The 13333-nt window shown below is 43.1% G+C and overlaps 1 protein-coding gene across 4 annotated transcripts in view; it reads right to left on the bottom strand.

Moving 5' to 3' along the window:
* The window catches only part of AFAP1 (actin filament associated protein 1), a 121577-nt gene that overhangs the window by 40380 nt on the left and 67864 nt on the right, over positions 1-13333 (bottom strand). For all 4 annotated transcript variants that reach the window (XM_076335884.1, XM_076335885.1, XM_076335886.1 and 1 more), the window contains exons 4-5: positions 7292-7400; positions 2360-2571 (exon numbers count right to left, since the gene is read on the bottom strand). In XM_076335884.1, coding sequence (XP_076191999.1) covers positions 2360-2571; positions 7292-7400 — 321 coding nt within the window. The remainder of the gene's footprint in view (positions 1-2359; positions 2572-7291; positions 7401-13333) is intronic.

The following is a 13333-nucleotide window of genomic DNA, read 5'->3' as shown; positions in this document are numbered from 1 at the left end:
TGCTGTCAATGAACAGCCATTTCATGCTGGATCACTGATGACCTGCTCTATGTTTAAATTGGTGATCTAAAGATTAAGGGTTTCACGTTACATCACTTGTCCTATAGACCTAGTCCCGTCTTCTAACACATCAGTATAGTTGAGGTTCATCAAGCTGTCACAGAGTGCCAGACTACAGGACGTTTAATTGTGGATATGAATGTCCAGTTATTTTATATACTTGGGTAAATTGGGCTTTTACGCATACAAATAAGCACAAAGGCTAAAAAGGTATCTGATAATAAAGAAGACTAATTAGTATATGCATACATAGAATAGTTGAGTATAAATGTGAACAGAGAAAAGCACATGAACTTTTGCATGTCTGCGGCAGTATTCATGTCATGATGCAACTGTCAGGAAGACAGTAGCTGTTAAAAGTATGTTATAAACTCTACAACTTAGGCTGAGCAAATACAGCCACTCTAACCCAGCCTCTGCAAATCACTCATAATCCTCCCTCCCTCTCCAAAGCCCACTAACTCAAAGTTTCTCTAGCTTGGTCACAGATTTTCAGTTTGTAACATTAAAAAAATGTCAAGTTTTCAAGCTATGAAGTCTTGAAAACATACAACATCAGTCACTTTAAGAAGCAATAAACAGCATATAATTCCCTTTATATTAATTTAAATATTTTATTTATAATTATACATGACTAAAACTGAAGTATTTATATATTAAAGGACTTTAAGTGAAAAATGATTCCCTACTAGAAGTTATTTCTAATGTCTAGTTCTAATTAAAATATTTTGGTTTTATGATGACAGCTGCATTTATAACACAAGCAATTACTAATCCCTAAGAACATATATTTGTTTTACTTGCATATCTCATAAGTTAAATGTCTAAGGCCTCCTTCAAACAATAAACCAATCTTGTGTAACTTGGTCATTAGACTCCTATTGTGATTTTTATTTTCTTAATCCCCATCACAGAATTACTGAAAGACAATCCCTATAAGGAAAAAAAAAAGCTTTTCAGACCACACATATGGCTAAAGGAAATGAAAATAGAAAAAATAACATATTTCTATACAGAACAACAAACATAATTGTAGAAGAAATATTGTGTGACTTCAGAGAAAATCTGTTTTTTCCCCTCTGTCTTTCTTTTCTTCAAGCTGTTATCAGATGGTCCTGAAATTTGATATGATCCTGGTATATGGTGATAAAAATGTGGACTAAGCATAATGGCATCATAATACAAACCGAATCACAATATAATACAAACCAAATCGGAATCAACATTCTTTTCGACACTTAAATAGAGGCGGATAGAAAAATTAAATCCTCAGTAACCACTGAAAACTGGCAAATGAATTTCAACTCTATTTTCAGAAACCTCTTACCCAGGTACCTCTATTTCATATCCTGTTATTTCCTGTACCGCCACAAGCATAAATGTACTGGGGAAGTGAATGCATCTAAGCTATGTTGTAAGAGCGTAGAATAATGAGGTTCTACAGAAAATGTTCTATCACCTGTTAATCAGCTTTTAACATTTGGGATATTGCAGTCATTATTAGTTATATAATTAGTTACAACTGTTGGAAGCACCAGACAGGAAGACAGGGAGTGCCTAAGACCGCAACTTATTTATTACTGTAAGCATTAGTTCGCTTATAACGACACAGGAATGAGTGTTTCCCTCAAATAGGCTCTCTCTTCAGAAAACAAAACATCTATGAGCAGATCATTTACTAACTTACAGAATCTTCTACTGGTGCCTCCAATCAGAAAGAAACACAGCAGATATGCTTAAGGAACAAATACATCCACTTGTTTCTTTCCTTTCTATAATGCAGCTGTGCATCATGTGAATACTGCATCTGTAATGACCGCAGAACAGATGGCAAAGGTTTCGTTTAAAGTGTATACATTACCACGGCATATGCTGCCAAGTAAATTCTCAGTCGAACAAGGGACTTTTCTCTCCAGCGGTCTGATCCAACAGTTCATACACAAAGCTACCTAGGAGATTTTTGGTCCGCAGGGAATGAAAGATTGGATTTACAGTTTCAGCAATTTTTTTTCCAAATGAAATATGTTAGAAGCTAATAGGCCAGACTTTCTTTCCAGTATCGGGGAACTGCCTGGGTTTAAGTGCAATAAAAATCAAAGTTCTAAGTGGCTAAATGATACACTTATAATTTCAGTGCTTCTCTGCTTCTTGGGTAAATCATGACCAAACTCTTTTCGTAAAGTTACTGTAGACTTGGCCACTGTTTGCAGAACCTATTCCAAAAACCAGATTCCTGCAAAAGTAAATGCATCGTCTAAAAGGTACAAAGAAAATATAGCTAGATAAAAATAAAAATTACCAGTAGTTTGTTTTCTTTGATAACACACAGTAGTTTGGTCCACTGCCCAAATCGTTTCTTTCTAAGGAGGAAGGCACAGATTTTGGCATCCTTCACCAGATCCATAGAGGCCTCCTCGGAAGGCCACTGATGTCTCATTTTTTTCCCCTTTCCATCCTCCTCCTCTTCATCATAGGATTCGTAAGAGCTGCTCATAGCATCTGAGTCATAATCTTTAAGAAAAGCGTAAAACTGTCAAGTTAAAACACTTAGCAATGAAGCGTACTGAAATAACTGAAAATCTCAACAGGGTTCATTTTAAGTTAAGGCTTTTGAAAGTCAGCCGTGAACAAATTACTGTTTCAGTGCTTAGTAATATCAATACATTAAGTTAATGGAGTAAGAGATGCTGTTCCATTATGACATTTTATAGAAGACCCATACTGATACCTTGGGAATTTTAATTGAAAAAATGAGCTGGGAATAAATAGTTAGAATTTTAGGTAGTTTTTTATTCTCTTCAAAATATTACTTAGCAGATACCTTCATCTTTTGTAATTCTTCTACAGAGAAACATCTTCATCTTGCCCTATTGCACAATGCAAAATGTAGGCACAGAAATGTCAATATTAGTACAGCATATTAAGAAACAAACACTGAATTATGACAAAGGTCACAAGAGTAAATTATGGGGCACTATCTACCTATCGTAACATTTCATACAATTCTCAAATACAGAACCTGCACTGATACAATTAACGTTGAATAGACAATGCTGTTGCTTGAGCTACGGATTCTTCTGGAGTTAAAGGCATTCTGCAAAAAAAGTCCTGTTATGTTAGCCTAAACAGTTTAATCCTGCTCGAAGTTCGGCAATGTAACGGCAAGATTCCTTTTTAATTAAACAATCTTTGTTCAGGCCTTTCATTTTCAACAATGAAATTGTTGAATTCAACAATGCAATCAGCTCTAGCAGTCCTCAACTACTACTCAACTACAAAACTAATTTGCCATTATCACAGAACCTTCTCTTCCATCATCCATACTTACTTATTTGTTTATGTGGGCATATAAGTAAAGCTCCTCAGATAATAACACCTGAAGGCAAGCCTGTTATCCACTGGCACATGCTCCCATGCAGGAGACTTGATTGGAGTATTTTCAATAGCTGAAATTTCATCCAAACATTTCAAGCAGACTTTGATATATTTTTAGGCCAGAAGGAGGAAGAAAAATATCTCATTTGCTTTAGCTAGGTATTTAGGACACAGTTGGGATGTAGGAAAGAGACCTGGGACAACTGGGAAAAGGACAAGAGAGTGAATTGCTGGAAAGCTCATTCTAAATCAGTTCCTCCCTATGTGCAGTCAGAATGGGATATACCTAGACCTCACATCGCTGAATCAAGACTAGATATTCTGATCCTATTTGTGTTTTCACAAAAGTGTACAAAATAGTTTGTCTTCATTCCAAAGTGAAATGAAAATAAAATGTCAAGCTCTTGAAACTTTTTTTTAAATTTAATTTAATTGCCATCTTCAGGTCCATTCTGCTACGGAGTGTTTGGTTTGGGGCAGCTCCGTATGGGCAAGTGGTAAAAGCCTCAGATTATTAATTAAATTAACTGTAGGAAGTGCTGAGTGAGACTTCAAAGTAGAGATTGAAATTCTGCATGTTAAATATGCTACAGGTACTTCCTATGGGGCTCACAAGCAGTCCGAGTGCAGAGTTCATGTTAGCAGTAAGTTGTATGATCAGCAGAGGGACTCTGCTGGCACAGCAGTTGCAGGTTCATCCAAATCTCTGTTTATAGGAGGATGAAAGCCAACAGGAGCTTCTGAGGCTGACATTTCTGGACTCCCATCCTCGCCCAGTCTAACGGGATCTCTGGGGACCTGTTGCCAAATCCTGCTCATTAACTACTCCCCATGTTTCTCTTCTCCTTGGGTTGTGGGACTCTTGGCCAGAAGAAGAGTTTGCTGTGTGACTCACACCAGGAAGGATGACCACCCTGGAGTACTCATATCGTGCGGGCTGAAACCTTTGCTGCACTTTGCCACATCCCGCTTCTATTCTTTGTTTCTCCAAACTGCTCTATCATGACCAAAACAAGGCTGTCAGGCTCTGGACACAAGCTAGCTTCTGTTCACATTGTAAAGTGACTATTTTAACATAAATAGCATAGGCAGACTACTACCCATACTTAACAGCTTTAGTAGTTATACAGAAAGTTATGCAGAGAAATCCAGCATGTACGTATAATTGCAAAGGGTTTTGAAGCAGTATTACTTCCAACTAATATTCACTGTGAACTGAATTTGGGAAGCAGTAAACTACCTATTAAAAATGCTAAATTGTGGAAACAAACTGTGTAAAGGTAAGTTGTGGCAAGGCTACTGGTGACTAAATCCTGTCGTCTCTTATTGTCTCATCACAACAGGTAATGAAACAGGCTTGACAGTAAACTTTAGGTAAGATCTGAAAAATTCCTGTGTATATGTTCAAGTCAACACACTCTTTGGGTCTTGGAGTGGGGAAGGGGGCGAGAGAAAGGCGAGAAATACAAAACGTGTAGGAAAAGTCAAAAGTGTCTCTCCAAAATAAAGTTATTTTATTAAATCTACTAAAGTCTCAGAGACTGAGATTCACTGATACAACATGTTCCAGTGCTGCTGATCTACCTTTTTTGCATCTTCTGCATTTTCTGATTATTCTAGCTTCTTTTGACATTGGCTTTTTACACTTATCTTCATAAAAATTTTCCACTCTTAGGGGGTGAAAATCACAGTGGACTTTCACATTATTTGCAATAGCGTATTCCAAAGATTAATCTGTAATAATTTAGGCATATTGTACAGACCAGTAGGTTTTAATAAAGAGAGAGTTATCAGACAAGGCATATTCAGTCTTGTTTTCATCTACATGCAAGTGTTCATTTACAAAGTTTCATTTACAAACAGATTACAGGGACTTGGGGAAGTTACGGATATTTCATTTTCATGATCTATATTCTGCAATTTTCTTCTGCTGCTGTTCGCCTTTATAGGTAGGACACAGGTATGTAAGCCTCCTTGCTATTAATGACATTACAAAAATATTCCATAGGAATATTTACTTAAGATAATGATATCTATCCCAACAGTTGTTTAACAGTTTATTCTTGCACTTCTTTTAGCACTTCTTTGTTATGGTCTTCTCCACCTCAAACAGTCCGAACAGCTAAGGCTACATCTTTGGTTAATACACTGCTTTGGTGGCTTATTTTAATTACCACACACACTGGATTTAGTGGAAGTTTTGCTTGAGTGGAGATATATTACTAACGGCATATTGAATTTAAAAGCAACTTTATTACCGATGAAGAGTGGAATACTTTTAACACAAATTAAAAGAGATGATAAGGAGTTCAGGACATACGAAAATACAGCAAAATCACAGCAAGTGAGATGATAAGTTACACTAACAGAGATTTAAATGTCTGGAGATATATATACTTAAATTACGGAATTATTAATGAACCTTTAAGGCTGATATCCTAAATATTTTTATGGATTTGGATGGTTAAGTACAATAAGAAATCAGTTTCATATTTTGTCTTTTTTTCCCTAGGTGATCCTTTAGCAGTTCTATTAATATTTGTTCTATTAATATTTTTCTGCCTGAGCATGGCTCTTGTTTAATGACAAAACACAAATCAGCAGTTCACCGGACTACAGGGTGTAGCAGGACCACCCTGCAGCATTTCAAGGGAGGAAATGAGGAGAGGAGTGATTTTGCTGCTCTGCTAAGACTGTATGTTCCTTCATTTGCTTTACAGTATATGAAACTCTTTCTTACCTTGAATTTCTTAAGTAAATTAAGATAACCTCAGTTTGTGCAGAGTACAAGTGAATAATTAATATTCTAAGGTGACTCTTATGCATGTGTTTCAAGAACAGATATAATTTTCTTCATTTGTTCTGGTTCAACTAATAAAAATGGCTATAAAATGGGGGAGGATATGCCTTTAATCTTTGGGCCATAGAAAATAACGATTAGCGATAAATCAGCCATACACAAGTAATAAATTACCCCAGCCAATAAAAAAGCAGCAAAAAGGAAAATCTTTGCGATTTTTTGGTACATAATGGCCTGTTGACTGACCCTGTGTAAATGCTCACAGCAGTCATTTCATCACTTCATCGGTGTGCTCCCAGCGTAGCTTCACTTAAGTGCGTAGTTCTTTGGATAAGTATTTGGACGTGAGAAAGAGCATTTGTGTGTTGCAGAAGGACATTCTGGTGGTCAGTTAAGAGGCAGCCCTCTGCCTTTTGCACTAAACGAGCAGTCACAAAAATACCGTCATATGCATCAAACATGGCTTGTGGGAGCCAGTATGAGTGATTTATCCCTATCCACAACGTGTCATCAGAAATGCTGTAAATCACGTCTTTTCAATAATTCCTTTTTTCTTTTTATTTGTATACTTTAGCAAGTAATTCAGTGCAATAGAGGCATACCAGTAGATCTGCAGATCAGCACCAGTTTCTGAGACCTCTACATTTACAGTATCACCAGTTTAGAGGGGTTTTCTCTGGACGATACTTAAGTCTGGACTCCTGGTCCAATGCGCCCACCACCTTCATGGTTCAAAGCTGTCCAAAAGACCAGTGGCTGATTTGGACCTTCTGTCTCCAATAGCAGCTGAAACATGTTTATGTGCACGTAACTTGAGCTCCAGGTTTAGTTTCCTCTAAAAGGAGCCTGGTTTGTGCACACCAAAACAGTTCTGCAGGCCAAACCAATGCATGGCCAGTGAGGACAACCAGAACCAGCGCCAAATGGTCAAAGCCACGTTTACGACACGTCACCACAGCACCAATAGAGATGTAGGTGTCAAATACTAAAAAAGCTGAAGGACACTGGAATTACCAGAATTACGCTCAGAAACTGGTCTAGATATATATTACTCACTGGAAGTGATGTACTCGGGAGCCTTTCCAGGACTAAGTGGTACTGCCTCTTCATAATAGCCTTCGGGAAGGGAAGATGTTGGTAATGGTGGAGGCCCATTATCTGGTGGCTAAAAAAAAAGAAAGAAAAAGAAAAAATGAACTCCTATCACTCATGATAAGGAAGCAGAACCTTCTTGCATGTGCTCCAACTGAGTCCTTTGGGGATATAAACACAGCATGATCTCACTTGCCACTGTTAAGGATGGCACAATCAAGGTAACAACTACCTTAGAAGAAGTCCTTTTGACAACAGCATTAAGTGGTAAAAATGTTGAAAAGATATAGTTCTCTATTTAAGAACCAGAAACTTAAAGGGTCTATGTCGGAAAGAGATTTCTGACACAGTTCATGCAGGCAGGGCGTGCAGGGAAGGCAAGTGGGCAAGGCGCAGCCCCGCTCCCGGCTCCAGAGGCCAACTCAACTGGTAATCGTAGGCTTCCGAGAAGAGGACCGGCTATGGTTTCCACTCGGCCGAAAGCCGTCGCCAGAAGGAATGTGGCGACCCAGACGGAGCTCACACGCAAGCATACAGCTGTCCAGGTCTCTGGCTGCAGGGAGTGCCTGAGCCTGTCAGCTGTACCGGAGGGTGGCAGAGACACCACCTGTGTGCGGTGTGACCAGGTGGATGATCTGCTCGGCCTGGTGGCAGAGCTGAAGGAGGAGGTGGAAAGGTTGAGGAGTATCCGGGAGTGTGAGAGGGAGATAGATTGGTGGAGCCGCACCCTACCGTCCCTGAGGCAGAGGCAGCAGAAGGAGGCTCCGCGAGAAGCAGAGGATCCCCTGCCTTCTTGCCACCAGGTAGAAAGAGGGGACCTAAGCGACGGGGGGGGATGGAAACGGGTCCCTGCTCGGCGTGCCAGGCGAACCCCTGCCCGGCCTCCCTCACCTTCCCGGTTGCCTTTACACAACAGATATGGGGCCCTGGAACTTGAGGGCGAGGCAAGCGAGGATGTAGACGAAGGTCCATCCGGGGGGTCGCCTAGGGTGAGGCAGTCAGCCCCACGCATTATGACTGCCGCTGCTAAGAAAAAAAGGAGGGTAATTGTCATAGGCGATTCCCTTCTGAGGGGAACAGAGGGCCTGATATGCCGACCGGACCCGTCCCACAGGGAAGTCTGCTGCCTCCCTGGGGCCCGGGTCAGAGACATCACTAGGAAGCTCCCTGGTTTGGTACGGCCTTCTGATTACTACCCGCTGCTGGTTATACAGGCTGGCAGTGATGAGGTTGCAGAGAGAAGTCCTGCAGCGATCAAAAGGGACTTCAGGGCACTGGGGCGACTGGTTCAAGGATCGGGAGCACAGGTAGTGTTCTCCTCTATCCCTGCAGTGGCAGGGAAGGATACTGAAAGGAGCAGGAAAACACACCTGATCAACGCGTTGCTCAGGGGCTGGTGCCATCGGAGGAATTTTGGCTTTTTTGATCATGGGGAGGTTTACATGGCACCGGGCCTGCTGGTGACAGACGGAGTCCAGCTGTCTCACAAGGGAAAAAGGATCATGGCTTATGAATTGGCAGGGCTCATTGAGAGGGCTTTAAACTAGGTTCGAAGGGGGAAGGGGATAAAACCAGGCTCGCTAGAGATGAGCCGAGGGGTGGCGTGCCGATGCCGGGGGCGAAATCGATAGCCCACCTCAAGTGCATATACACCAATGCACGCAGCATGGGCGGCAAGCAGGAGGAGCTGGAAGCCATTGTGCAGCGGGAGAGATATGACTTAGTCGCCCTCACAGAAACATGGTGGGGTGACTCTCATGACTGGAGTGCTGCAATGGATGGCTACAGACTCTTCAGAAGGGACAGGCGAGGAAGGAGAGGCGGTGGGGTGGCCCTGTATGTTAGGGAGTGTTTTGATTGTATAGAGCTCAACGACTGTGATGATGGTACGGTTGAGTGTCTATGGGTAAGGATGAGGGGGAAGGCCAACGAGGCAGATATCCTGCTGGGAGTCTGTTATAGACCACCCAACCAGGATGAAGGGGCGGATGAAGCGTTCTATAAGCGGCTGGCAGAAGTCTCTCAATCGCTAGCCCTTGTTCTCGTGGGGGACTTCAACTTCCCGGACGTCTGCTGGAAATACAACACGGCAGAGAGGAAGCAGTCTAGGAGGTTCCTGGAGTGTGTGGAAGACAACTTCCTGACACAGCTGGTAAGTGAGCCTACCAGGGGAGGTGCCTCGCTCGACCTGCTGTTTACAAACAGAGAAGGACTGGTGGGAGATGTGGTGGTCGGAGGCCGTCTTGGGCTTAGCGACCATGAAATGATAGAATTCTCGCTTCTTGGTGAAGTAAGGAGGGGGGGCAGCAAAACCACAACCATGGACTTCCGGAGGGCGGACTTTGGCCTGTTCAGGACGTTGGTTGAGAGAGTCCCGTGGGAGACGGTCCTGAAGGGCAAAGGGGTCCAGGAAGGCTGGACGATCTTCAAGAAGGAAGTCTTAAAGGCGCAGGAGCAGGCTGTCCCTGTACGCCGTAAGAAGAACGGGCGGGGAAGACGACCGGCCTGGCTGAACGGGGAGCTTTTGCTGGGACTCAGGAAAAAAAGGAGAGTTTACCGCTTGTGGAAGAAGGGGCAGGCAACTCAAGAAGAGTACAGGGATCTCGTTAGGTCGTGCAGAGAAGAAATGAGAAAGGCAAAAGCCCAGCTAGAACGCAATCTGGCCGCTGTCGTTAGAGACAACAAAAAAAGTTTTTACAAATATATTAATGACAAGAAGAGAGCCAAGGAGAATCTCCATCCTTTATTGGATGCGGGGGGGAACATTGTCACTGAGGATGAGGAAAAGGCTGAGGTACTCAATGCCTTCTTTGCCTCAGTCTTTAACAGGCAGACCAGTTATCCTCAGGGTACTCGGCCCCCCGAGCTGGAAGACGGGGACGGCGAGCAGGATGAACCCCCCGTAATCCAGGAGGAAGCAGTCAATGACCTGCTATGCCACCTGGACACTCACAAGTCTATGGGGCCGGATGGGATCCACCCGAGAGTGCTGAGGGAGCTGGCGGAGGTGCTCGCCAAGCCGCTCTCCATCATTTATCAGCAGTCCTGGTTAACGGGGGAGGTCCCGGACGACTGGAGGCTTGCCAATGTGACGCCCATCCACAAGAAGGGCCGGAAGGAGGATCCGGGGAACTACAGGCCTGTCAGCCTGACCTCGGTGCCGGGGAAGATTATGGAGCGGCTCATCTTGAGGGCGCTCACAAGGCATGAGCGGGACAACCAGGGGATCCGGCCTAGCCAGCACGGGTTCATGAAAGGCAGGTCCTGCTTGACCAACCTGATCTCCTTCTATGACCAGGTGACCCGCCTAGTGGATGAGGGAAAGGCTGTGGATGTGGTCTACCTCGACTTCAGCAAGGCCTTTGACACTGTCTCCCACAGCATTCTCCTCGAGAAGCTGGCGGCTCACGGCTTAGACAGGTGGACTCTGCGCTGGGTCAAAAACTGGCTGGATGGCCGGGCCCAGAGAGTTGTGGTGAATGGAGTTACATCCAGTTGGCGGCCGGTCACGAGCGGTGTTCCCCAGGGCTCAGTACTGGGGCCGGTCTTGTTTAATATCTTTATTGATGATCTGGATGAGGGGATTGAGTGTACCCTCAGTAAGTTTGCAGACGACACCAAGCTGGGCGGGAGTGTTGATCTGCTCGAGGGTAGGAAGGCTCTGCAGAGGGACCTGGACAGGCTGGGTCGATGGGCCCAGACCAACTGTATGAGATCCAACAAGGCCAAGTGCCGGGTCCTGCACTTGGGCCACAACAACCCCATGCAGTGCTACAGGCTTGGGGAAGAGTGGCTGGAAAGCTGCCCAGCAGAGAAGGACCTGGGGGTGTTGGTCGACAGCCGGCTGAACATGAGCCGGCAGTGTGCCCAGGCGGCCAAGAAGGCCAATGGCATCCTGGCCTGTATCAGAAATAGTGTGGCCAGCAGGAGTAGGGAAGTGATCGTGCCCCTGTACTCGGCCCTGGTGAGGCCGCACCTCGAATACTGTGTTCAGTTTTGGGCCCCTCACTACAAGAAGGACGTTGAGGTGCTGGAGCGTGTCCAGAGAAGGGCAACGAGGCTGGTGAGGGGTCTGGAGAACAAGTCTTATGAGGAGCGGCTGAGGGAACTGGGACTGTTCAGCCTGGAGAAAAGGAGGCTGAGGGGAGACCTCATCGCTCTCTACAACTCCCTGAAAGGAGGTTGTAGCGAGGTGGGTGTTGGTCTTTTCTCCGAAGTAACAAGCGATAGGACGAGAGGAAATGGCCTCAAGTTGCGCCAGGGGAGGTTTAGATTGGACATGAGGAAAAATGTCTTTACTGAAAGAGTGGTGAAACATTGGAACAGGCTGCCCAGGGAAGTGGTGGAGTCCCCATCCCTGGAGGTATTTAAAAGACGTGTAGATGAGGCGCTTAGGGACATGGTTTAGTGGGCATGGTGGTGTTGGGTTGATGGTTGGACTCGATGATCTTAGAGGTCTTTTCCAACCTCAATGATTCTATGATTCTATGATTCTATGATTCTGTGCACTGACCATTTTACAGTGTTAAGGCTTATTTATTAGTATTTTACATCTAAAATAATTCGTATTACAGCAGCGAACAACAGTTTGGTTGGACAGTTTAGGAAAGCTAAATAGCTTGGGCTGGCAGAGATAAAGGACAGATAATTTAGATCATATTTTCATGATGTATTTTGTTTTTCAATGGCAAATCAATTCTTAATATAGACATTAATTTTTAAAATGCTCTTTCTACATAGTGAAAACTGAGCTACAACTAAGGAAAAGTTTGGAACATCAAGAAACTATTATATGATAAAATAAATATTTCAAATACCAGGTCAAATTCTAAAATGCTTCTTTTCTAAATATAAACCTGTTTTAAATTTAAAACTGACCGACTGCTGGTATGTTGATATAGTAAACAAAGTAAATTTAGTACTCTATGACTTCTTCCATATGACTTACTGTTCTATTTCCTTAACAAGTACCAAAACAACTGTATTTTATAGAACTCATTCATATTTGCCACAGGTTTTTACTTCCATATTTTCATATTGGAGAAAATACTGAAGTCTTTTTCCAACACCAGTGGTTTATTGCATGATTACAAAAATATAACTTGTAAGCAGAGTCTCATTTCTGCAGTCACATTTTTTCAATATATCTTTCTCTTTCTTCATGTAATGAAAGAGCTATAACGGTGTATATCTGCATTGGACTGATCCAGTCTAAACTCGGGGAATGAACAGAGATACCAAAGTAAGAAACTAGTCAGGGTGAGCTTTGCTCGTGGTCAGACACAGACACTTCTGGAGTGCAATTCAATGGGCTGAACAGTCTAGTAGAGGCATAGAGCCTTCTTCCACATAATATAAATGAAGCCACATTGACTAGACTCCTCTTTTGCTACAGACCTGAAGTTACCCGGGAGGAAGCTGAGCTTTAATAACACGTGTTATTAAATGTACTGAAATTACTTCTGTGGGCACTTTCAGGCTTGGATTCATCTTTGCAAATTTCAGAGCTAGACATCTCCAAATCTCATTACCGATTACACACCTACACCGCACACCTAATTCTTAACAACATCAGCAAGACGAGTCCCACCCTTAGTGTGCTCTGTAGTTAAATGCATATTGAGTAGGTTATTCCACCTTGCAGGTAAGTGCTTGCGTACTCCCGATGTACAGGAAGGCAAGGAGCTAGCGAATAAACCTGCCCTTCGGCTCATCCAGCGCTGACTTCCCTGGGTGCACTGAGTAAAATCAGAAACTTCCCTACAAACAATGAACCGACTCGTGACTGAACACAGAAATTCTTGGTCCAATTGAGATTTACACTAACATTACTTCTCTATCAACTGATATAGCCAACTTCATATGTCACACTCAATTACAGATAAGAGATGGCAATTACTGTTATCTACAATGTGAACCAAATGTTTTCCTCACAGACCAGTTTTGCTAGAGAAATTATCTGTCAAAGAAGCAAAATAATGAAAAAATACAACTTTCAGCATAGTT

This window comes from Aptenodytes patagonicus, chromosome 4, assembly GCF_965638725.1.
Source record: "Aptenodytes patagonicus chromosome 4, bAptPat1.pri.cur, whole genome shotgun sequence".
Lineage (NCBI taxonomy): Eukaryota > Metazoa > Chordata > Aves > Sphenisciformes > Spheniscidae > Aptenodytes > Aptenodytes patagonicus.
The sequence above is the reverse complement of the archived record's forward strand: the minus strand, read 5'-3'. Positions and strand labels throughout refer to the sequence as shown.